This window comes from Pelodiscus sinensis, unplaced genomic scaffold, assembly GCF_049634645.1.
Source record: "Pelodiscus sinensis isolate JC-2024 unplaced genomic scaffold, ASM4963464v1 ctg37, whole genome shotgun sequence".
NCBI classification, from domain to species: domain Eukaryota; kingdom Metazoa; phylum Chordata; order Testudines; family Trionychidae; genus Pelodiscus; species Pelodiscus sinensis.
Window position 1 is genome coordinate 1,947,061 of NW_027465869.1, and position 25,296 is coordinate 1,972,356.

At 57.2% G+C, this 25,296-nt stretch overlaps 1 protein-coding gene across 1 annotated transcript in view; it reads left to right on the plus strand.

Annotated features, from left to right (window-relative positions):
- The window catches only part of LOC142824044 (uncharacterized), a 38,744-nt gene extending 25,666 nt beyond the window's left edge, over nucleotides 1–13,078 (plus strand). Inside the window, exons 7-14 of the mRNA XM_075915788.1 lie at nucleotides 10,086–10,331; nucleotides 10,646–10,768; nucleotides 11,305–11,372; nucleotides 11,490–11,595; nucleotides 11,863–11,958; nucleotides 12,124–12,228; nucleotides 12,619–12,754; nucleotides 12,984–13,078. Coding sequence (XP_075771903.1) covers nucleotides 10,086–10,331; nucleotides 10,646–10,768; nucleotides 11,305–11,372; nucleotides 11,490–11,595; nucleotides 11,863–11,958; nucleotides 12,124–12,228; nucleotides 12,619–12,754; nucleotides 12,984–13,078 — 975 coding nt within the window. The remainder of the gene's footprint in view (nucleotides 1–10,085; nucleotides 10,332–10,645; nucleotides 10,769–11,304; nucleotides 11,373–11,489; nucleotides 11,596–11,862; nucleotides 11,959–12,123; nucleotides 12,229–12,618; nucleotides 12,755–12,983) is intronic.
- The last annotated feature ends 12,218 nt before the right edge of the window (nucleotides 13,079–25,296 follow it).

Consider the following 25,296-nt stretch of genomic DNA (forward strand, 5'->3'; position numbering starts at 1 on the left):
TAGCTGAGTGAGTCTGTAACAGGAAAAACTTAAAACACAACATATAGTCACCTTAAAGGTTAACAAACCGTGTCAATGGGATCATGAGCTTTCCTGGGCATAGCCCACTTCTTCAGACGACTGGAGTGTTGTATGTCCAGAACCAAAATGAACAGGGGAGGAAAAAATGGGAGGGGCGAAAAAAGGAGGCAGGGGGTATGTAAATATCACAGGGAAAACCCAGCTGGTATGTAACAGGCACCACTGATAAGAGTTGTTGGGAATTTCCCAGGAACCGATCGGGGTTTCTTAGGAACAAGTTTAAAAAGGGGTGAGAATCGGGGTGAACTGGGTGGATGCCTGGGTGAGGGTTGGGTCGAACAACGCAGGGAGGGAAAAGCAGGAGCGTGGGGCGTGAGGGCAGGTGAGCGCTGCGGTGAAAGCCACGTGCGCAGGCCGGGCCGGGCCCCTCTCTCCTCCAGCTGACTAGCAACTTGCAACTTCCACTGCCGGCCCACGTGGCCCTCGAAGGGCGGAGCTTCCCCTTCCCTGCGCCCGCCCCTGGGGCCCTCCAGCCAATGGGAAGCGAGGGCTAATGTTGCTGGTGTTTCAACATTCGGAGCCGGCTGGAACAGCTGCTGCCGCGGGCCCGGGGGCTGCGAGCAGGCAGGAGGCGGAGGTGAGGGGCGGGGGGCGGTGACTCCTGGCCCCGCAGCGCAGGGGGGTCCAGGTCCGTCCGGGGTTACCAGGCCGCACGCTCCCCTCGCTCTTGGAGGCGACGCTGGTGCCAGTGTCTGCTTCAATGCGACCCTACAATAACAAGCCCCAATCGGCCGAGTCGCTGCTTGTTTCACCTCGTGTCCCCCTGCGCTGCAGAAATCCTGCCTCTGCTGGGCCAGCCCCGAGACACGGGGTTGCCCCTGGATTGTAAGCAAGCTGCCCCCTTCTCCCCCATGCTCCCCGTTCCCTGAGTATCAGTCCTGCCCCCGCAGCCTGCACAAATCTTCATCCTTTAGGACCAAATAGGAAGGGGAGGGGGCGAGGGATTATTTTCTTTATTCCCACCCCCCCAGCGGAAGGAGCTGTTCTCTGTGTCTGTGTTTACAAACCAAGGAACGTGTTTCTCCCTGGTTTGGGTTGGGGTTTTTTTTTGCCTGTTTCTTGACAAGATTGATTGAAATGTTGGTCTGACTATAGTAGTCCCCAAGTTTAGCGCCCTGCCCTGAAGCAGGACGAAGTCAACCAAGACCTACGGGTTTGTCTAACCCTGTCTAATTCTTTCTTCCCACCCATGCTTCCCCAGAAGGGATCAGACAGGCTGTACACAGCGGGTGTTTAAGTCTCAGCTTGACAAAGCCCTGGCCGGATTGATTTAGTTGGGATTGGTCCTGCCTAAAGCAGGGGGCTGGATTTGATGACCTTCTGAGGTCTCTTCCAGCTCTATGATTCTATGATTCCCTCCCCTTTCCTCCACCATCATTAATATCCTTTTGCAGTGAGTTCCAGAGGTTGATTATACACTTCAAAATACGGCCGTTTTAACTAGAGCTGGAAGGAAGTTTTCAGAGGGGGTGTTTTTCCATTGGAAAACACTGATTTTAGTGACCTTTTGTTTGGAAGGGGAAAACTCCACCATTTCAGAACATTAAAATGTAGTTTTCCATTCCTGAAATGACTCTTTGTTCTCTTTAAAGTTTATCTTCCGTAATCCACCGTAATACATTTAAAAATAGTTAAAATCTAAACAAAATGTGAATTTATTTGCAGAACAGTGTGAGATCAGAAAAAAAAGTCAAAATCCTGGAATTTCTAGTCCCAGTTCAACCCTACTTTTAGCCACCTTGGTGCCAGGGATGTAAAATCTCATTTAATTAGCTAACCAGTTAAACAATATGTTGAACCAGTTAACCGATTAAATGGGACACGTAGAACGTGTTAAAGATGGACTTGGAGCAGCCCCAACACCTACCCCCGTGGCACACTGCTGTGACTGCTGAGCAACCCTACCCGTGGCGTGCCAGTGTGCCCTCTGCCTATGGCTGGTGGAGGGCTGCTCCAGCCCCCTCTGGTTAACCATAACCGGCTTACTGGTTAACCATTCACTTCCGAACTTGGTGTCCCCACTGCTAACATTAGGACAGTGGTCCCCAACACGGTGCCCGCATTTGTATGCACCCGCCAAGTGCTCAGGGCTGGCCTGGCCCCGGGCACGTGGCGCATGTGCGGTGCCGGAGCTGGCCCCGGGCGCATGGTGCACGGTGAGCGCTGGCCCCGGGGGCGCCGCAGATTGGCTGCCCGCGCTATGGCCACGTGGCGCATGGGGGGAGCGCAGGCTCCGGGCGTGCGGCACTTGCAGGGTGCGCCAGCCCTGGGCGCACAGCGCTTGGAGAGCGCCGGCCCCGGGCGCGCGGTGCTTGGGGGGGGGAGAGTGCCAGCGCTAGTGCCGGCCCCGGGCGCGTGGCGCTTGCAGGGTGCGCCGGCCCCGGGCACGCGGTGCTTGGGGGGAGAGCGCCGGTCCCGGGCACGCGGCGCTTGGTGGGAGGCCCGGCCCTGGGCATGCGGTACTTGTGAGGGGGGGGGGGCGGCCCTGGGAATGTGTCTATGGGGGGGCCCCGCCCCCGGGTGCGCAATGGGGGGCTCCGCTCCAGGGCGCCCTGCGGGCAAACAGCCACACCCCTTGGCGCCCGGCAACCTCAAATGGTTGGGGACCACTGCATTAGGAGAAGCCATTGGCTGCCTCCCCTGCCCCGCCCCATTCCTTCTTTGACATTCCCCTGCTCCCATGGGGGTCACACTGCCCCCCTTTGAGAGCTGATGCTGAAAAGTGCTGGGAAAGCTCGGGGCGATTATCTGCCTGACCCCGGTGAATAGGAGCTGGCAAAGGCCCTGAAGTGTGACAGACCCTGGAGCTGTGACCGGCCCTTTCACCCAGCAGGATGTGCCGAATGCCCCAGAGGACCAAGGGATGGTGGGCGTGGCACTTCAAGCACACCTTGATTTTCTTCTGTCAGGGCTGGGGCATCGGACCGTCCAGGCTGGGTTCCTGTGATTTCCCGCGCGTGCTGGGCGGATGGTTTCCTGTCCAGTGCAGATTGCTGCTGGTGCGGGACCTCTGCATATAAATGCTGGGTAAGTCCTGGTGGGTTTTTAATGGGCAGTGTCATGTGGTTTGGTAACTCAGGGTGCCCCTGTATAAAACTATGGTACGCCCACATCTTGAATACTGTGTACAGCTGTGGTCTCCTCACCTCAAAACAGATATTTTGGCCTTGGAAAGGGTTCAGAAAAGGGCAACTAACATGATTAGGGGTTTGAAACGGGTCCCATATGAGGAGAGGTTAAAGCGATGGGACTTTTCAGTTTAGAAAAGAGGAGACTGAGGGGGGATATGATAGAGGTCTATAAAAACATGAGTGGTGTGGAGAGGGTGAATCAAGAAAAGTGATTTATTAGTTCCCATAATAGAAGAACTAGAGGACACCAAATGAAGTTAATGGGTAGCAGGTTTAAAACTAATAAAAGAAAGTTCTTCTTCACACAGGGTGTAGTCAACGTGTGGAACTCCTTGCCAGAGGAGACTGTGAAGGCTAGAACTATAACAGGATTTAAAGAGAAGCTAGATAATTTCACGGAGGTTAGGTCCATAAAAGGCCATTAGCCAGGAGATAGAAATAGTATCCCTGGCCTCTGTTTGTGGAAGGCTGGAGAAGGATGGCAGGAGACAAATCGCTTGATCATTGTCTTTGGTCAACCCTCTTTGGGGCACCTGGTGCTGGCCACTGTCAGCAGACAGGCTACCCAGTACTGCCGTTCTTATGTTAGGGTTCTTGGTTGGGGCACAGGGCAGAGCCCATCGGTTCAGAGCTGCTAAGAGCAGAGTTATTTGCACTTACGTCCCAGCCAGACTCCCTCGTATCCCCTAACACAGGGCTGGGGGGATCCTTTTTTGGGTCGGGGGCCACAGAGAAATCCGTCGGGCCTTGTAGGAGTTGGGCGGCAGGAGTGGAGCTTAGTGCCTACGGGGCCAAGGGAAACAGAGAGGGCACCATGTCCACAGGGCCGGGGTGCCATTTTCCCTAGGGCCTCCGGGGGGGTGGGGGGGGGGAGTGTGTCTATGGTCTAGGAGCCAGGGCCCACCAAAGATGAATCCGACCCAGGCTCTGGTTCATCTCTGCAGCGCTGCCGGCCGGTTCCCCCACCTCTTGGTCCTCAACCCAACTAGACCCGCTTCCCGACGGCTGGTTGCCCCCCGGCCAGCCCCGCTCCCTCCAGCCCCCTGCCAGCCAGCCCTGCTTCCCGGCGGCCGGTTCCCCCCCACCCCCTCTCTTCCAGCCAGTCCCGCCCCCCCCCCCCCCCCCCCGGCCCCTGCTGTTCGGTATTTTTTTTAAACCATCTGGTAACCCTAGCAGGAGGGGGTGAAAAGTGCATGGAAATGCCTGGACAGGCGCGTCTGGGAATGAGATGCTGCTCTAACATCTCCGCCTCTGTTCACTTCCAGCCCCTGCCTCGTGGCGCTGGCCCCCCTGTGGCCTGGGAGGGCTCCCCAGGCGCACCATGGCCCGGCATAGCAAGCTGCAGAAGCACGTCCTGAGCCTATACAGGCAGTTCCTGCGCACCGGCCGGGAGAAGCCGGGATTCCTGCCTCGCATCCAGGCCGAGTTCCGGAAGAACGCCAGCATCCCCCGGGCCGACGTGATGCACATCGAGTATCTGCTCCGCCGTGGCCAGAGGCAGCTGGCGCAGCTCCGAGACGCGAACACCAAACAGATGGGCACCTTTGTCCAAGCCAAACCGGAGGAGCAGTGAACCCTGCTGGTTGGCGCAAGCGTCTGTCTTGTACTGGGACGGTTGGGGGTGAATTCACAGATCAGCCTTCCTGGTTCTCACATCCCTGTGCACCCCTCGTGTCCAAACACAGGTGCCTGGCTTGGCATTTGCTGAGCTAAGGTGTCTTTATTGGCAGCCAAGCTTTTAAACAGTTCAGGTGTGGATGGGTGATCTGGAGGAGATGCTCTTGTTTCCAGGACCTGGTACACAATTCATTCTACCCCTGCTGGCTCCTCTCTTCGGGTATGTCTACACTACAGAGCTAGTTCGAACTAAGCTAATTCGAACTAACGCGTCTAGAACTAAAAACTAGTTTTGCTAATTCGAACTAGCAAGTCCACATTGAGTGGACTCTGAACAGGGCTTAAGGATGGCCGGAAGCAGTGCCAGCAGGGCATCAGAGGAGGACTTAGAGCGTGGAGATGCAGTCTCAGGCTAGCCGAGGGCTGCGCTTAAAGGGTCCCGACCCCCACCCCGGACAGACAGTTCTAAGGGGTGCCCCGCTTGAAAACCAGTCCTGGCTTGGAGTGCCCGGAGTACCCACACTGGGCACATCACACCACTCAGCCATCAGCCCGGCTGCACTTGCCACAGGCTGCCATCTGGGGAGAGGGGGTAATCGGGGGGCTGCAGGAGAGCTTCCACCCCCAGAAGCCTGCAGAGCCAGCCCAGTCCTCCCCATCGGGGGCTCGTACCCCATTCCTCCCTCACCTCCTTCCACTTACCCTTCCCTAGCCCCCCTTCTTATTGATGTACAAAATAAAGATAACGTTTCTTCCAACATTGACTCTGTCTTTATTGAACAAAAGTGGGGGAGACTGGGAAAAGGAGGTGGGAGAGGGGAAGATTAAGGCTGGGAGAGGGGAGGGCAACTAACATGATAAGGGGTTGGGAACAGGTCCCAGATGAAGAGAGGCTACAGAGACTGGGACTGTTCAGCTTAGAAAAGAGGAGACGGAGGGGGGACAGGATAGAGGTCTCTAAAAGCAGGGGTTGGGTGGAGAGGGTGCATTGAGAAAAGTTCTTCATGAGTTCCCATAAAGAAGGACTAGAGGACACCAAAGGAAAGGACTGGGTAGCAGGCTTGAAACTAGTAAGAGAAAGTTGTTGTTCTTGACAAAGCAAATAGTTAACCGGTGGAACTCCTTGCTGCAGGAGGCTGTGAAGGCTACAACTAGAACAGAGTTGAAAGGGAAGTGAGATCAAGTCATGGAGGTTGGGTCCATGGAGTAGTCTTAGCCAGGGGGTAGGAGTGGTGTCCCTGCCCAAAGTTTGTGCAAGGCTGGAGAGGGATGGCACGAGACAAATGGCTTGGTCACTGTCTTTGGTCCATCCCCTCCACGGTCCCTAGGGTTGGCCGCTGTCGGCAGACAGGCTACTGGGCTAGATGGACCTTTGGTCTGACCCAGGACGGCCATTGTAAGCTCAGGGCTCAGGGTCGGGGGTCTCAGTGGACCCCCTTGATTTTCATGCAAACCTGCTCCTGGGTGGCCAGGCTGGCAGCTCTCCTGCCCTAGATGGCCACTTTCCTGTGCCTAGTGCGGAGATCGTGGACGAGGTCCACGATGTCCGCACTAGCCCAGGAATGTACCCGCCTCTTGCGGTCCCGGGCAAGCTTCCGGGAGCCGCCAGCCTGGTCCCGGGAAGAGGGGGTGGGCTGGGGGACATCGGGTGGGTGGCTCTGTGCCGTGCCAGGTGCAGGGTCTGCTGGCTGGGTGCTAGCAGGCTTGCACCTGGCACGGGCACCGTAGCCAGCCCGTGCCCCTTTAAGGGGTCCGGGGCCGGGAGGGGGGCATAGAGTTTCCCTGGTGTTGGCCAGAGTGGCCACCAGGGAAACCTGGGGAGGGCTAGCCTCCCACTCGTTCGAATTAAGGGGCTACACAGCCCTTAATTCGAACTAGTAAGTTCGAACTAGGCTTAATCCTCGTAAAATGAGGTTTTCCTAGTTCGAACTAAGCGCTCCGCTAGTTCGATTCAAATTCGAACTAGCGGAGCGCTAGTGTAGCGGCTATGAATGTTAGTTCGAACTAACGTCCGTTAGTTCGAACTAACATTGTAGTGTAGACATACCCTTCCATCCTTAGCCAAAGAGGAACAAGCCAGTTAGCCCAGGGAAATAAAAGAAAGGGAGAGCGGTGACGGAAAACCCTGTGTCTGTCATTTTTTCAAATGATCTATCTTGCCTAAAAGCCTGTCAGGGATTGGGCTCTGTTGCAGGAGGTGCTGGCGAAACACTCCGTGGATTTGGGTGCTACAATTCCTGAGTGTCGTCTGCCTTCCTGCCCCCTCCCCCCACCGAAGCGCTTTGGAAGGCTCACAAAGGACAGAGACCTGCCTTTTGAAAATCCGACTCCCCACCGGTGTCTCAAGACAGGCGGCTCTCTCTCGCCAAAAACGGAGGCAGCAGCGTGGGATGACAGGCAGCCAGGTCGCAAGGGGAGGTGCTTTTTAGACCAGTTCCCTCCTGGCACTCCGTACTGCTGCCTCTGTATCAGAGGCAGCAGCACAAGCTGGCAGCAGCCCTTGCCTGGGGGCTGGGTCTGAGCTTCTGGACCTGGTGCAAACTGGAACTGAGCGAGGCTGCCTGCCTGCCTGGCTCCTAACACACTGTAAATGCAGAGCCGCAGAGGGGGTAGGTCCCGCACCCAGCGCGAGCCAGGACTGAGACAGCTGGCCCCTGGGGACTATCGAAAAGTCAAGTAACCGATAAGAAATCATGAGGTTAATTGACTACTCAGTGAATATCTAACGTCCCTAATCCCTTTTCATAGTTCCCCTCTGGACTCTCTCTCCTAAAGCATGGCCCTGAGATCTGGACACAGTGCTCCAGCTGAGGCCTCCTCCGTGCCAAATAGCTAGGAGAGTGACCTCCCATGTCTGCCGTACGTCTCCTACCACGCCCCAGGGCTATGCCCTCTTACTGAAGGGCTTTGTGTCTGAGATCGCTTCTCTCCTAGGCTACGTCTACACAACGAGTTTTTTTGGCAACAAATATGCTAACGAGGGACTCTATGACACGCAATGTCATTTGCATATTTTCTGCCGATCCGTTTTTGTGCTCGGGGTTTGTGCGCAAAACCAAGCCATGTGGATGTTTACTTTTCGTGCAAAAAACCCCCTTTTCCCACAAGATCCCTATGCCTGCAAAAAGGCCGACCGATCTTGTGCAAAAAGGGGCTTTTGCCTAAAAAGAAAACATCCACATGGCTTGTTTTTGCGTGTTCTTGCGAAAAAACTTGTGGCGCGTCTACACTCTACGTGTGTTCTTGCAGAAGTAAATTTGCAGTAAAGCATCAGAGAACAGGGCTCCTTGCACAGGAGTTATTCCTCTCCCGACGATGACTAAGCCCCCTTTGTGCAAGAGCTGTTGTGCAAGAAGGCAGCGTGGACGGGCACCAGGGGCTTCTTGAGCAAGACACTTTTATGGCTAAAATGACCATCAGAGCTTTCTTGCACAAGAGAGCGTTCACACTGCCATGGACGCTCTTGTGCAAAAGCCCATGGCAGGGTGGAGGCACTCTTGCACGAGACCTTTTGCGCAAGAACTCCGGCGTGAAACAGCTCTCGTGCAAGAAGCCTGCAGTGTAGGGCAGGGAGCAGCCTATGAGGGAGGGGGAGGGACCCCTAGTAATGGCTCAAACTTCCCAGGGAGGTGGCCAGAGGCAGGACATTTGCCTGGCAGGGTGAGGGGGGGGCGGTGACCTCACAGGGGCTTTGGGCAGCCCTCAGCATATAAGGCAAAGGGCAGGTGGGGAGGTGGTGACCTCACAGAGGGACCCACATCTCAGGCTGATAAAAGCGGGGGGCGGGCCCAGGGGACTTTGGAGACCCCCGGTTGCTTTAGCTCTGGTGCGTCTCCTCCTCACGGTTCGTTCGCGTTCTGTGAGTTCCACATCCCGACACCTTTGTGACGAAGGTAAGAGCCCCCAGGGGTTGGATCCCGCCCGGGCCGGCTGGGTTCCAGGCAGGCCCAGCCCTCGGTCAAGGGCCAGAAGGTGATTCCTCACCTGGGCTGCGTCCTTAGCGCCACTGGGGCTTTCTCCTGGTTGGTTTCCCTTTTCCTCCATCCCCCCACATTTCTGCTCTGTTCTTGCCTCCTCTGTGACCTTCCCTTGCTGCCTCCCCCAGCTTGGGACCCAACAGACTAGCTGAAGGACGGGGGGTGGTTTGCAGGAGCCTTGGGGTGGGGGATGCAGCCCCCATTGTGGGGACTGGGGAGGTGGGGCTGGAACAAGTCTATGCCGGTGTCTTTGGGGAGAACGCTCCACTCCCCACACCTTAGATTCTCCCCTGATTGGCCAAGAAGGGGCTGTTGATGGGCAGGAGACTCGTGGAATGAGGAGTAACGGTAGTTTGAACTAGGAAGCCTAGTTCGAACTACCTAGTTCGTGCCCCGTGTAGCCGCGCTGCACGGGGTTCGAACGAGCGGGGTTTTAAAAATGGCGGCTCCCCGCTTATGCAAATGAAGCCCGGGAAATTCAAATCCCGGGCTTCATTTGCAAGTGCGGTATGCCTACATTACCCTCCTAGTTCGAACTAGCGGGGTAGTGTAGACATACCCTCAGGTCCTTGCAGTGCCTGTGCAAGACCGAACCGATAAGCAAGGGGCCATTTGGGGGCTGGGGGCAGTCGCTCTGGGGAGCTGGAACCCCTGGATTTCGTTCATCAGGCTGCGCCCCAAGCTCCCCTTTGCTCCCCTCATTTGCAGCATGGCCAAACGTTTTCGGCTGTGGTTCAAGAAAGCCCTGAAGATGGCCCCAGGGCCGGTGGGGAGCAGCTTCTCCGTCCCCGCGGGCGGGGAAGCTGGATCCCACCAGCTCGGGGCGACTCGCCCACCGGCCAGGCCCCCCCGGACCTGGCTCCAGAGGCGGCTGGGCAGGCGGGACCCAGCCCAGCGGGGGAGCCGGGTAGGGTGGCTCCGGGGCCTCCTCTGTGGAGAGAAACACCTGCCCCGGGAGCCCAGCCCCCATTACCACCAGGGGGCATCGCCCTGCCCGGCCCCCGGGGACCTGCCAGTCTCCGGGAGCCCCCAGCCCGTCGCTCCCCGCACCAGCCCCTGCAGCTGTGGGTCCAGGTCCGTCAGCAGCAGCGCCTGGGCCTCCAGCTGCAGCCGGGCCACCTCCTGCAGCCGCTCAGACCCAGGTGAGGGGCCGTGAACACGCTGGGCCCAGGGGCTCACCCAGTACCCGAGGGGGGGGGGGCGGGGAGGGGCAGCCCCAGTGTCTGCCCCACAGCCAGGGCTGCTTGGCTCTCTTGTTCCTGGTGGGGGCTCTGCTGAGGGCGTTGGCAGATGTGAGGGTGGAAGGGGGATGGGTCCCTGCGAGGGGCGTGTGGGGCCCAACCTGCCCTGGGTCCCTGACATGGGGGCGCGTGACCCCTGCTGGCCGCTGGAGTCACCCTGGTCCCTTCCCTCCCGCACAGAGCCCCCCTGCGCCTCGGCGGAGCTCTGCCAGGAGCGGATGGACTCCCGGGTGGAGGAAGGGGCCATCTATGACATCGAAGAGCAGCTCCACACCCGGGACACGGTAGGAACCTTCTCCACACGGGGGGGACCCGAGATTGTCCGGCCCCTTCCCAGCACGTCCCCCCCCCCTCCGGGAGGGGCTTGTCCCTGGGGATCCCCCTGGGGCCCCTTCTCCTGCATGACCTGGACCCCCCAAGCTGGGGGCTCTTGTCATGCACCAGCTGGGCCCCCACAAGCCTGAGGCAGCAGTTGGGGGGGAGTGTGGGTGCTTGGACAACCAGCAGCTCCCACCTCCACTCCTGGGAGACCTGAGCCCTGCAGCTGTCCGTGGGGGGCAGGCAGGCCCCAGGCTCACAGACTCTCTCTGGGGTGCAGAGCCCAGCCGCCCTGCAGCGGTTCCTCTTGGCCATCCCCCTCGCCTGCCTCGCCGCCCTCCAAAGGGGCGAGGACACCCTGGCGCCGCGCTGCTGCAAGGACACCATGATGGCCAGGATCGTTGTAAGCGAGTCGCGGCAGCCGGGAGGAGGGAAGGGGATACGTGGGGTGGACAGGGGTCTGCCTGGGCCATGGCGGTGGGTGGGGGTGCTGGAAACGGGATGGGTGGAGCCAGGAGGGCTGGAGGTGGACATGGGGAGGGGTGGGTGGGGATGCTGGAGGAGGGAGGGACACAGAAATGGGGCAGGTGTGGGGTGCCGGACAGGAAGGGGGATTCGGGACAGGGAGGGGTCTCCCCGGGCCATGGGGGGCTGGAAGGGAGCCGAGCGGGCTGCTGGGGATGCGCCTGGGGAGCAGGGATGAGGAGGTTCAGAGGCTGGTCACCAGGGCAGGGAGGGGCAGGAAACGGCCTGGGGACAAGGATTGAGCTGGTCCCGGTTTGGGAGGGGGGTGCTGGGAGGGGCCCTGTGCCGGGCAGGGGGGCTACAGGGCAGCGGGAGGCAGTGGGGTTGGATCCTGCTGGGTGGGGGCGCTGGCCGTGTGAGCGTCTCTTGGGGGCCCCAGCCTCACACGCCCCTTTGTCTCCTTGGGTCTCCCAGGAGATCATGGAGGACTCGCCCCCCCCGCTGGTCTTGGCCGACTGCCTCAACGCCGCCTGCAGCCTCAGGTACCGACCCCCCCCCCCCCCGCCGACTCCCCCCAGAGCAGATCCCCTGGCCAGGGAGTGGGAAAGTCTCTGTCTCCTGCTGCTGAATTAACAGTCTCTGCCCCTCTCTCCTGCCAGCACCTTGCAGCCTCCCCTGCGGGCCCAGCTCCTGAGCCCCCTGCTGACGGCGGCCGTGGGACAGACAGTGTCTGGGGACTGGCAGCAGGAGCCCATCCACACGCAGGTACGTCCCTCCGGGCCCTGCTCCCGGGCTGGGCTGGAGCTCCAGAGAGGAGGGGGGGGCAGAGGGAGGGAAGAAGCTGCAGGTTTGGATCCTTCCCTCCAGGGTTCCCGTTGCTCTCCCGGGGGGCCCGTCCCTTCCATGCCCAGCCTGGGCTCCTCCCTGCTCTGCGAGGCGGCTCAGACCCTGCTCTAGGCTGCACCCCGGAGCCAGCGGGTGGCCTGGATTCCCCAGCCCCCCTCTGACCCAGGGCTCCCCCTTGTCTTGCAGCAGTTCATCCGGGCCCTTCCCTACGACCTCCAGGCCCTACTGGCGAGCCTCCTCGCCGAGTCCCCAGACACCGCCCGGCTGCAGCTCATAATGGAGGTGAGCCCCGTGGGGGGGACGGGGCCATTGTCCCTGCTTCCTCAGGGGGGGGCCAAGAGAGGAGCAGTGTCAGTGGCTGGGGGGGGCACAGTCCGAGAGGAGCCCCAGGCTCTGCCCAGAACCGGCACCTCCCTACGGGTCCTGACCTGCCTCTTTCCCCCCCAGCACCTGAGCCCGTGGCTGGAGTCCCGCCTGCCCCAGGAGCGAGCCAGGGCCCTTGGCAGCACCACGGCCCTGCTGGGAGTCGCCACCACCCTCCCGGGGTTTGACGTAAGTGACCTCGGAGCCGGGGGGTCTGGGGCTGCAGGGCGCGGGGCTGGGAGCGTCCCCGGGAGGCAGAGGCAGGGCCGGGAATGGGCCGGGAATGGGCCGCGTTCTCCTTTCCCCGGGGAGGGGCGACCCTGGGCCCTTCAGGGGGGCTCTTGAGGGACTGGGCCTGGGGACTGGGGAGTGGCCGTCAGTGGATCCCCTTGTTCCACCCCCGGAGTGACCCTTCAGTCGGGGCCATTGCTCAGGGTTGTCTCCTCGCAAGGCCGGCCCCGCCCCGCCCCGGGAGGTGTCTCTGTCCGTCCCCCGAGCTCAGAACCGCCTCGGCGGCCGTTTGCATGGGACGTGCAGCCCCAGGATGCTGAGGGACCCCCCCCTCTTCTCTCCCCTCAGAACTCCGCCGACTGGCCGAGGATGGGTCACCACGTGGCCCAGCTGGGCCTTTTTATTTCGGACCCATCCGAAGACGTCAGCCGGCTGGCCCGGGAGGGGGTGCACAGCCTGTATCAACTCCTCCTGCACCACAGGGGTAAGGAACCCAGCCGGGACCTGGGCCCCAGGGACACCCTGAGGGTGCCGGCGGCGGGGGGAGGGGACCCAGCCCTTTTCCCCCAGACTGGCCCAAGGGGGGATGCGTCCCTCTGTGTTCCCCTTCTGCCCCCTGTGCCCCTCCATTTGCCCAGGGATGCCTGCAGGGACCCGTGGGAGGGGAAGGGCTCAGACCTGCCAGCAGAATGACCCTGTTGTGTCTCTTGCAGGCCTCAACATCCACCAGGCAGAGGACCTGTGGTGCAGACACTACTACAAAGAAAGATGGGTCCTGGCTCACAGCAACAGCGTGAGGGTGGGATAGGTAAGGACGCGCTGCCAGGGCAGGGCAGGGCTCGGGGGTGGGGCTGGCTGGGGCCCTCGTGGGGGTAGGAGGGTCTTGGGGGCAGGAGGAAGCTGTGACCTGGGGCAGGGGTTGGGGTGCCGGGTGAGGAGAGCGTCTGGGTGCAGGGTCTGGAAGGGAGTTTGGGGGAGGAGGAAGCTGTTTTAGCCCCAGGAGTTGGGGCCGGGCTCTGGGCCGTCAGCTGAAACCTCCTGTGCTCTTGATTCCAGGTCTTTGGGCAGCTCTTCACAGCAGAGCAGGAGAACTGCTTTTTGGACAAGGCTCTGCTCGCTGCCCGCTCCCCCCTGCGGCGCCCCAGCCAGGCCGGGCTGGTCCTGGCCCACGCCCTGCATGGGCAGGCCCATCAGCTCCTGGAATACATGGTGAGCAGCCGGAGCAGATCAGGAGAGTGGGGCAGGGCCAGGGTCTCCTTCCCATCCCCTCAGGGAGTCCCCCGCCCCTTTCCTCAGGCTGCCCCCACCCCACGTCCCTGCTGGCAGAATCCCTCCTGCCCCTGCGAGCGTCCCTGGGGGTGGGGGAGGCTCTGAACACAGAAACTGTCCTAGGAGGCGGGAGGGGGCCGAGGTGTCAGGAGCTCTGGGGGGGGGGGTCAGGAGCTCACCCTGCGGGCCTGACGGGGGGTGACCAGAGAGCAGGGGGGAGGAGGGTGGAAATGCTGGGGGGCCAGTTCCCCTGAGTCCCCAGGGATGAATGTGACGGATTCTGCTTCCCTTGCAGCAGGAAGACACCCAGTGAGAGCAGCAAGAGCTGAGGAGCCAGCAGCTGCGTCCCCCTCCCCCCAACCCTCCCAATTGTATTGAATTGTATTTACATTCTCATTAAACAATGTTTCAAAAAACATTTGGATCAGGCTTGGTCAATAATTTGTAATGGGGGGGCCATTTTGGCAACTGATCAAGGGCCACATTTCTACCGAGGGCTTTGGGGTCTGGGACGGGGCGGTTGGGTGCAGAAGGGAGCTTAGGGGTGGAGCCTGGGTGCAGGGGGGGGGTATGATCTGGGGCGGTGGATAGGGGTGCAGGGTCCAGGAGGGGGTATGGGCGCAGGAGAGGACTCTGGCCTGGGGGAGGGGCTCTAGACGGGTACAGGGTCAGGGAGGGAGCTGTGACCTGGGTGAAGGGGGAGCAGAAGGTTTGGGGGAGGGGGTGTGGGTGCCAGAGAGGAGTCTGGCCTGGGGGAGGGGTGTCGGGGGGGTGCAGGGTCAGGGAGGGAGCTGTGACCTGGGTGAAGGGGGAGCAGAGGGTTTGGGGGAGGGGGTGCGGGTGCCAGAGAGGAGTCTGGCCTGGGGGAGGGGTGTCGGGGGGTGCAGGGTCAGGGAGGGAGCTGTGATCTGAGGGAATGGGGGACGCAGGTTCAGGTGGTCGCCTGGGACAGGCAGTCGGGGAGGGGACGTGGGCGCCAGGGGCAGGCTCTGGCTGCGGAGGTGCCTACCTAGGCAGCTGCGTATGGGGGAGCCCGACTGTCACCTGAGGGGATGGGGGAGCTCAATTTTCAACTGTGGGGAATGGAGGAAATACTGTGGAGTGGAGGGAGCGAGATGGGGGGGGCTGAATTGTTCCCGGAGGGGAGATCTCCCTGGCTTGGGGGGGGGGGCGTTTCCAGCAAAGCCCTCACATAAGAGGGGGACAGACGGGGGGAGGGAGAGGACGGGGATGGGCAGGGCAGGGCAGGTGGAAATGGGGAGGGGCAGGAGAAGGAAAGGGGGAGGAGATGGAGGAGAGCAGGGGATAGGAGTGGGGGCGGGGATGAGGAGCAGGACAGAGGCAGGGCAGTGGTGGTGATGGCTGAGCGATGAGAACAGCTCGCAGGGAGCTTAAAGCCAGCAGATGCTTTTCGGCAGAGTTGCCATTTGCCCTGGCGGCTTTGCCAGAATAGCTGTGCCAGCGGGGGGGGGGGGGAGGGGGGCTTTTGCCACACACCCAAGCCAAGCCAGCTGTGGCGGCAAAGCCTTGTGATGTAACCTAAGCCCTTGGCAAGGTCGGGATCAACCTGCTCTGACAATTTCTCGGACCGGCGGGATGAGAAACAAGGATCGTGCAGGGAGATGGGGATGACTAGGAAGCGAATCCAGGTGTGGGGGGAATATCCTGGGTTGGAGGGTCAGTCGATACCCCCGCCTGCCACTGTCTGCCGGGGCTCTGCCCGCAAGATGGAACCAACAGCTGAGTTTGCTTTTCTGCCCCGTCGTGGGCACAAAAGGCCCAGAGCAGCCTCCTGCTATCTTGGAGGAAAGGGGCCAAAGTTCAGGAAGCAGGTGCCAGGCTGGGCTGGAATCCGCGAGCTCCGCTTTTGCTTTGCCCTTCCTGGAAGCTGGGCTGCAGGTGAGTGGCGGTTTCATCTCCGCTCTTGGGGTGTTTCTTGTGGGTTCCGAGTGTGGATCTGAGAGGGGCTGCGCAGGGGCAGTGTCATGAACGAGCTGTAAGCGTTACAGCCCCTTCTGCGCAGGCTGGCTCCAGCCTCCCGTCTGTCTCCAAGCCCTGGGGGAGAGGCGGGAGGCCAGCAGCATGGCCTAGTGGAGGGGGCAGGGGGTTGGGTGTAAGAACTCCCGGGTTCTAATCTAATGCCACCTAGTGACTAAGGCACAGAGTTGTGTGTTAGACCCTTGCTCCTCAATTCTGCGCTCACTCTCGCGCTGGTGACCTTGGAGAGGCCTTTCAGGTCTCCCTTTCCCTGTCCATCAAAGGCAGGCAAGTGCGATGTAATGCCCTGGAGCAAGTGCTTTGGGACGTGTCGCACAAGTGTGCCTGGCTCACAAGCGTGTCAGCACAGGTGTGTAAAAGCGTGACGAGGGCTTTGAGATCGATGCCGAAGGCTTGTGAGGCTGTGGCTGGCCAAGTGACAGGGAAATGAAAGGTCAGAGTTTGGTCAGTTAGATTTTATGGTAATACACTGAGACGAAGCACTTTGGGCGTATATACGATAATGTCTTTCCAAGTGCGTTAGTTCAAGCCGTGTCCTAGGAGCCAAGAGGTGAGACAAACATGCTTGGTCCTGTCTCGGTGCACGGGTGGACTAGATCAGTGCTTCTCGACCAGTGGTACGAGTCCCCTTAAAGGTACTCAAGAGATGTCTGGGGGACACGTCAACACAACTGAAATTTGGAGAAAACTGAATTTTAGTTTTCAGTTTGACAGCGCTTTATTCTTTTTGTACCTTTTACACCCAAAAATGCCATCGCCCGCCCGGCTACGATGCAGTTGTTTAAACAAATGTGTTGCAACGGTAGAAAAAAATTGTGTGTGTCTGAAAACTGTAGGTACTGGGGGTACTTACACATTTTTTTTTAAAGGGGGTACATTATAAAAAAAGTTTGCGAAACACTGGACCTATCATGGTCCCTTCCACTCAGACTTTTCTATGATTCTGTGACAGGGCTGGGCGATAATTTTCAGAAGGGGGCCACTTAATGGATTTTGGTATGGGGTCATAGGCCGGCTCCACCCACAGAAGGGGCGGAGCCTGAGGCAGAAGGGGCGGTGTTGTGGACTAGCCCACCCTCAGAGTTCTCCGTGGCTGAGGCTTTCAATTAAAAGCACAGAAAAGAGCTCACAGCTTTGCCACTACTGGCAGCTGTCCAGCGTGGCTACAGCTTTTTAAAGGGCTCGTGGCTCCTGCCCCTGCTGTAACCATGAGCCGTGAATCATTTAAAATTGGATCCTGCTGCCTGAGTCCCCACTTAGAATTCGGCGGCATGGGCAGCAGGATCTAAACAGAAAGCGGCCAGATCACAGTGTTTGGTAGGTTGCATCTTACCCAGCCCTGTTCTCTGAGCTGGTTTTGAAACCTCCGTGTCCTCCTTATGGTCTGACAGCTGCAGATTTACTGCCTGTCTCTCCTCTTGTGGCCCAGCCTAGCTGCAGCTAATGGACTAACTCAGGTTAGCATCACCTGCCCTGTCTTGGTGACTCTTCACAGCTGAACGGCCTATAAGGCATCGTGCTGGTTTTCTGATCTCTTGGTGACTCCTCTGCCTTCTGTTTATTTCTTTCTCCCTAGCTGGCCGATCAAGTCAAGCCCTGTCAGTGCGTGAAGGCCCCAGGAATTACAAGTGCGATGGTCTCCCATGCCCAAGGTAATCAGCTGGCTAGTAATGGATGGACTGCTTGGTTATCAGGTTAGGCTGCACAAGCCAGGTCTATGGGACCCCATGGCCAGCTGGCACCTTGTTCACAGCTGTACTAATCTGAAAATGGCTGGAAGACACCACCATCATTAGGCTCCAGAGTCAACAGCACTTGCTCCTCTTGGAGCTACTTGTCCGTGGCAGGCAGCACAGCTTAGCAGCTCATTGGGACGTCTCCTTTCTGTTGTGAGATCTGGGCACTTTAGAATGGCTGTAGCTATTGAAAGCAAAGGCGCACAGCTATAGGCATGGGGGTTTCCAGCTTTATTCACCTAGGTGGCTGATTCCAGGAAGCAAGGGTGTGTGTGGGGGGGGGGGGGGGGAGGGGAGTCCTGTACAGAGGGTTCCCTGGCCCCTCTGCTTCCATGGCTGTGCAACTGCCACCAGGTGGATTAGAACCTGGGACTTTTGGAGCTTAGGGCAGGAGCTGCTACAGCTTGAGTTATAAGTCAGTTGCCTCTCAGCATAGGCTGAAGAGCTCCCTTGTAATAATTGCTTGCTGGACGTGGTCTCAGTGCCACTCCATAGGATAGTGACCCACATCAGGTGGGTGGGTTACAGCTGCAGGCCTGCTCCCAGCATGCGGATCTGCTCTCTGGGCGGCGTCTATAACTCTGTGGCTGCAGCCCTGCTCCCAGCATGCGGATCTGCTTTCTGGGTGGCGTCTACAACTCTGTGGCTGCAGCCCTGCTCCCAGGACTGGATCTGCTCTCTGCCCATAGGCGTGCGCAGCACATTTCATTAGGGTGTGCACCCAAAGAATGTTTTTAAATGTACTCTTTGACCCCCATTAGCCACGCCTCTGGAGGTAACACTTTCAGGGCAATATGGACACATGACCAGAAATAAAAGGTGTCATGTGACCTCCCCCCCCCCCAAGGACTTTTCCCACCATCCACTTACCAATAGGGATTAGTTTGGCCCTCACCAAACCCCCCTCATGCAACGATCCTGCAATTGCATTAACCCAACGTGTGAGACATTAACTCGGGGGGTGGGGAGGCTGGGGGAAGTGTTCCCTCTAAGAGTTTCCTCCCATGAGCACAATACATTTTGTGTTGTGCACCAGTACTGAGTGTGGCTTGTTTGGATGTGCCATGGTGGCACCCAAGTTATTCATAAATATCTTATGAACCACTTACCTTTCCCCTCTGCTGCCCTGTCTCCTTCCCTTCCTCCATCAGCTCCCCTGGTGCCTACTGCCCCCCCAACCCCTCACCCACCTCTGCTGTCCTGACTCCTGCCCTTCTCACTGCCCTCGGCCTTCCCGAGAGCTGCCCCCTCCAGCAGCCTTTCTCTCTCCCCCTGTGCCCACTCCTCCAGTAGCCCCACTCTGACCATGTGAGCTACCCCTCCTCATCCCCTCTTCTAACACCTCCCTCTACACACCTGCCCTGCCTCTCTCCTCTGCTGCTGGTCCCTCCCCTGCAGGTGTCTGCCCTTCTGCTTCACCCCCCGGACTCCCTGGCACCTGCACCTTCCCTTACCCTTGCACCCTCTTGGTGCCTCCCCCTTCCCTCACTGCCCCTACCCACTTTGCCCACTCCCTCACCACCCTCTGCCCCCGTTCCCCTCATGCCCCTGTGCCTTTACACGTGCCTTGCTCCATCTCCGCCTTCCTCATGCCCACCCCTTCTTTCAAGCCTTCTCCCAGCACCTCCCCTTCTCCCCTCTAGCCCCCAAAGCCCTTCCCCTCTCCTCTCCTAGCATCATCCTGTCCCCACCCCCCCCACTGACACCTCCCCTCCTGTCCTTTTCCTCATTGTCTCCACTTGGCCCCCTGGCATTTGTCTCTCACCTACACCCTGTCCCTTAGTGCCTTCCCCTTTCATCTCCTGACCTGCCACAAACCCCCACCCCGCAGACTCAGGTTCCCAAAGTTCTGGCAGTCCCCATCACTTGGTGCCTGCGCTGGGTCTGACTCGTAGGGTTGCGAGGTAGACCCTCCCCCCAAAAAACGGACACACTTGATCCTGGGCAGGGGGGAGGGAGGAAGAGGGACTGGCTGGGGGGGGGGCAGGAACTGGCTGGAAGGAAGAGGGGATGGGAAGCAGCTCTGGGGGGGAAGGGCCAGATCCTGACCCTGGCCCCCCCTTCTCCCTCCCCGAGGCCAGTCATGCTGCCTCTGACCCCCTTCCTCCCTGAGGCCAGTCGCACTGCCCCCGATCCTGACCCCGGCCTCCCCTTCTCCCTCCCCGAGGCCAGTCATGCTGCCTCTGACCCCCTTCCTCCCTGAGGCCAGTCGCACTGCCCCCGATCCTGACCCCGGCCTCCCCTTCTCCCTCCCCGAGGCCAGTCATGCTGCCTCTGACCCCCTTCCTCCCTGAGGCCAGTCGCACTGCCCCCGATCCTGACCCCGGCCTCCCCTTCTCCCTCCCCGAGGCCAGCCCTGCTCCCCAGCTCAGTGCGGGCCCCTGCTCTCTCCTTAGCTCAGTCCCACTCTGCCGACCCTGGCTCCCTCCTGGCTCCCTGCTCTGCCAGTCAGGCTGAACTGGGACTTTAGCCTCTCCCCGTTGTTCCTGGGGACTGTCAGTCTCAGGATTTTGATCTCTCATTTCCCCTGCCTTTCACTGAGTTTCAGTAAGGAGCTAGCGGCAATAATGCCTCTACTTTTTCCCCCACTCCTGTGCGGAATACATTTTGTTATGTGCACCAAGGCATGCACGGATGTGCACTGTTACGTCACGTGGAGTTTCACAGCATGGGAAGAAATCAGTGGAAATACAGAGAGCTTGAGTAGTTGCAAGTGTCCATTTTATTGCATAGCACGGAGCTAGCTAGAAAAAACCCAAACCAGCTGGGCTGACCCCCAGTGACCTAACGCAGTTACTATAACAACAAGATCTATGTCTACACCCAGTACACCACATGCACCACCACTAGAAACACATGCTACCGGCTAGCAAACTGGGCAGCATTTGAATGTCTCCTGGCTGGCCGCCCAAGAGCTCAGCTTGCAGGGAACACTGGCTAACCGTCCCCTTCCACCTGGAGAAGGGAGAGACAGGAAAGCAGCAACAGAGCATCTGCCTGGGGGAAGCCCGAATCCCATGCAGGAGTGGAGCCCTGTTCCTTGTTCCAGGCCCTTGCTAGAGTCCCCTCCCGTAGCTGCAGCTATGGCCGGCAGTTTTAAAAGCGGACTTACGCTGGCCCTGCAACCCGAGCGACTCTGTCAGTGGGTGCTTATCACTCCGTCACCTCGAGCTGTTTAAGCAGCTTGTTTAACCAAGGAGGGAGGGAAAGGGAAACCTTTGGCCATTTGAGGGTTGCGTGCCAATGGAGGGAAAGGGGATGGATAAAAAGGGGCTGAGCACACGGTGCTGCCTCTTTTTAAACCCAGGCCCAAAGATGTCCTGGAATTCTGGGCCACTGGCCTGCAGGAGATGGTCAAACTGCCTGGCAGCTGGACTTTTGGAGTCTTGTTATTCCTGGGCTCCTGGTAGCGATGGCTCCCATTCCAGGGGATTCCTGCCAGGTAGTTTACCTCAGACAGCAGCTTTTATTCCCCCGTGTCACTTCTCCCAGTATCTGAGACTTTGGTCATGGGGATCAAGCATTTAACATGATTCCAAGAGGAACCGGATGGTTCATCTAGCGAGCCAGGCTCACCGATATTTGAGTAGTTAATAAAAATCCCTAGTTGCTGTGTGTAGGTCTAAAAAGGGAAGGTTAGTATCATTAGTCTTATTTTACAGACAGGGAATAACCTCTCCAACCTGTGGGAGAGGCAGGAATAGAACCCAGGTTTCCTGATACCACAGTCAGGGCTTTGTTACCAGGCTACATCCTGTACTAGAAAGGATGGGCCTGAAGCATGGGCCTGGTGTAAGGCCTGAGGCCTGAACCAAAGTAAGCAAGAGTTAGCTGAAGAGAAACAGGCAGGTCGTGTCAAAAGCAGACGGTTGCCTGAAAGTCTTGGGACTTAACCCTAACTGTCTTGCCTGGAAAGGTTGAAACCATAGACAAAAGGTCCTAGAAAGTCTCCAGGAATGCTAGAGAAGCAGGAAGCGAGTTGACAGGAGGCCAGGAAAGAAAATGGAAACAGAATTTGGGGTTTTGAATTGGAAGCAGTGATGTGCCTGTTGTGTGATCATGCCTGGAAGATGTGAATTAAGCCAGGAACCTGGGCAAGCAGAATCCAGCGACTTTCTTGGCTAGGGAAAGACTAAATCTTGGAACAAGAGAGATGTGAGTAGAACAGGGAATTTTTAGTCAGACGCTACTAGGTTATTTTCTTTATTTTTTTAGTTTGTTGGACTTCTTTTTGCTAAGCACATGTAACTATCCCCCTTTACCCTAGAACTCTTCAAACTGAATCCCAGGGAAGCGATTTTCTGTGTTTTAATCTTTCTTTTTTCAGTTTCTTTGTAACACCTAGCAACCAAGTAGATACGCTGGAGGGCAGTAGATATGCTGGAGGGCAGGGATAGGGTCCAGAGTGACCTAGACAGATTAGAGGATTGGGCCAAAAGAAATCTGATGAGGTTCAACAAGGACAAGTGCAGAGTCCTGCACTTGGGATGGAAGAATCCCGAGCATAGTTCAGGCTGGGGACCGACTGGCTAAGTAGCAGTTCAGCAGAAAAGGACCTGGGGGTTACAGTGGATGAGAAGCTGGATATGAGTCAACAGTGTGACCTTGTAGCCAAGAAGGCTAATGGCATATTAGGGTGCATTAGGAGGAGCATTGCCAGCAGATCCAGAGAAGTGATTATTCCCCTTCATTTGGCTCTGGTGAGGCCACATCTGGCGTATTGTGTCCAGTTCTGGGGCCCCCACTATAGAAAGGATGTGGACGCATTGGAGAGGGTCCAGCGGAGGGCGACCAAAATGATTAGGGGGCTGGAGCGCATGACCTATGAGGAGAGACTGAGGGATTTGGGTTTGTTTAGTCTGCAGAAGAGAAGAGCGAGGGGGGTTTGATAGCAGCCTTCAACTTCCTGAAGGGAGGTTCCAAAGAGGATGGAGAGAGGCTGTTCACAGTAGTGACGGATGGCAGAACAAGGAGAAATGGTCTCAAGTTACAATGGGGAAGGTCTAGGTTGGATATTAGGAAAAACTATTTCACTAGGAGGGTAGGGAAACACTGAGATGGGTTCCCTAGGGAGGTGGTGGAATCTGCATCCCTAGAGGTTTTTAAGTCTTGGCTTGACAAAGCCCTGGATGGGTTGATTTAGTTGGGATAGGTCCTGCCTTGGGCAGGGGCTGGACTTGATGACTCCTGAGGTCTCTTCCAGCTCTATGGTTCTATGATTCTAAGTAATGTTTCACCAAGTGTATTTGTTTTGTTAATAGACGTCACATTTTTAAAACCATGATCTGATTCCTGCATCCTAGAGGGCGGAAGGTTCTGTATGCACGTGCCTAAGACAGCAAGCCATACTTCTAGGAGAAATTACAGGTTTTCAAGCTCTCTCTGGAGGGAGTGTCAAGGACAAGGAAGGTACCCCACAGGAGGGAATTCTGAAATGCGCCTGTCTGGTTCTCAAAGGGGTTTGTGCATTTGGATGATGGCAGCAACACCAACACAAGCCTCCAGTGGCAGGGTATTTTAAAGTCTCTTGTGGGCCCCCACCTTCTGCACTTGGAGTGCCAGAGTGGGAAACAGCCTTGACATGACCCCTCTCCAATTTATCAACATCCATCTGGAATTCTGGTCACCAGAGCTGGGCACAGAACTCCAGCAGCAGAAGTTCAAGTGCCGAATAAAGAGGCTAAGTCGGTTCCCCACTCTGGCACTTGGAGTGCAGAAGGTGTGGGCCCAAAAGAGACCTTAAAATACCGTGTCTCTATGGGCTTCTGCTTCAAAACTCCCCAAGGTCACAGATTCCCTGAGCTTAGGAGGGTTGCTGCCTCTACCCAAGTGGAAAAAAACTTTTTCTTCTTGAACGCAGGAAGAAGTCACTTGGGAACGTATTCCAGAAGGGTACCCCAAACTCTTTTACACAAGAGCCAAAAGAAATCTGATGAGGTTCAACAAGGACAAGTGCGGAGTCCTGCACTTGGGACAGAAGAATCCCAAGCATTGTTACAGGCCTGGGACCAACCAGCTAAGTAGTAGTTCTGCAGAAAAGGACCTGGGGGTTACAGTGGATGAGAAGCTGGATATGAGTCAACAGTGTGCCCTTGTAGCCAAGAAGGCTAATGGCATATTAGGTTGCATTAGGAGGAGCATTGCCAGCAGATCCAGAGATGTCATTATTCCCTTTTATTTAGCACTTGGAAAGAAAAAAAGAAAAATGAAAACAAACTGTAATTTCTGATAGCTGTCCTCTTAGTCTTAGGCAGGTATACACAGACCTCCTATTACTTTCCAGGATACAAAATCAGATCATAGCCTTAAAATAGGTGATTATATTAAGAAAACAAAAAGGTATTCATTTGTAAAGCTGACTTGGCTGCTAGGAGTTATAGCGCAACTGAGAAAAGAACAGATTAAAACACAGACAATTGCATCCCTGGGATTCAGTTTAAAGTTATAGTGGGGAGAGGAGGGGATATGGATTTAGCACAGAGGAGTTTAACCAAACAACAAAACAAAAAAATAACCTGATCGCATCTAAATAAACATTCTCTATCTACTCAAGTATCCACACTTCCAAGGTCCAGTCCAATTCTAGGCCCAGGTATTCTTTTTTTTAGGCATGATGTCCCTGCCCAGTTCAATTCATCCCCCCCCTCATCCCCTTCCACAGCTCCAGGATTAAACTCACAAAGAAAAACAGCAGACAGATTCCCTTTTAATGCAGATCTGAACTCTTTCTTCTCACTGGTGCTCCTGGCTCCCTGCCAACACTTTCTAGCTAGCTAGGTTTAACCCTTTAGTCACTGAATACTGGGATGTTCAGAAAAGAACAGTGGGCCTCCCATCCATCACAGAAGCGAGACAACCTCTTTACTCCTGCTCAAGCGTTTCCTGTTTATACATCCCAGAATTACAATAGCTTTTTAAGCCCCAACGCCACAATGGGAGCTCATGTTCTGCTGATTACCCACCATGACCTCTACATCTCTTTTCCCCGCCCTGCAAGTCTGGCCCACAGAACCATGGGAAGTGGCATAGGCTAGCCTGGGCCAGGGCAAAGGAACACGTGGGCCTTTCTCTTCTCCATCTCTCCCTCTGCATTGCACAGCAGGGCGCAGGAGTGCCAGGGGGCTCTGTGGACGCTGTTTGGCTTAATGCCAGCGAAAGCAGGGTCTACAGGAGTACTTACGGGCTCCTAGTGTTAAGAGCTGTGATGTGGTTGCCTCAGCAGCGTGGCTCAGTGCTTCTGTTCTTGGAGCTCTGGTGTGATCAGTGATCAGTGCAGGTAACGCAGCCTGCTCCTGCTGCAGATCTCGCTGTTATGCACAAAGACCGACCACAGACACCGTCTGGTGACAGAGGCACTTGGCCAGGTTTATAGCCGTGTAGTCACAGATCTAGTGCCCTGGATTTGCGGTTACGCGTGCACCAACTCAAGTGCTCCAGGATGAGGAGCAATTCAGTCAGTAAGTCTCTGTTGTCCCTTCGGCCATGCAAAGGGGGTAAGGCCAGGCACCCCAATATTTATAGCCTAAAATAAACTTGTCTGGTTTCGGACATTTGTTTGCTCCCTCCCCTTGTACCTAGTACCTTGAACCGAAAAATATTAGAAGAGACACTGTTGAGCATCCACTGCGGATGCGCTCGGTGAGGCTAATCTTCGTGTTTTACCTCATCCCCGTTGCAGGGTTCCAGACCAAGGAGGATATCTACTGCCTCGCTTTAGCGAAGGCCCTGTACACTGTGCCCACGCCAGTGACTGCTGGGTTTTATGCACCATGGGGACATTGCAAAAACCTGCTCTTACACAAAATCAAGGGTGAGTACTGCCCCGGGGAACGTAAGACGGGGAAGGAACCTTGTGGGGATGGGGATTAGTGGATGACAACTATCTCCAAAGAGCCAGAGCCACCCGTACTCATTTGCCGATTATGCAATCGCATAGGGGACCTGAAAATTTGGAGCAGCACTGGGTTTTCATGTCCACTCCACCCACCTGCCTCTTCCTATCCATGGTCTGTGGCTCTGCTTC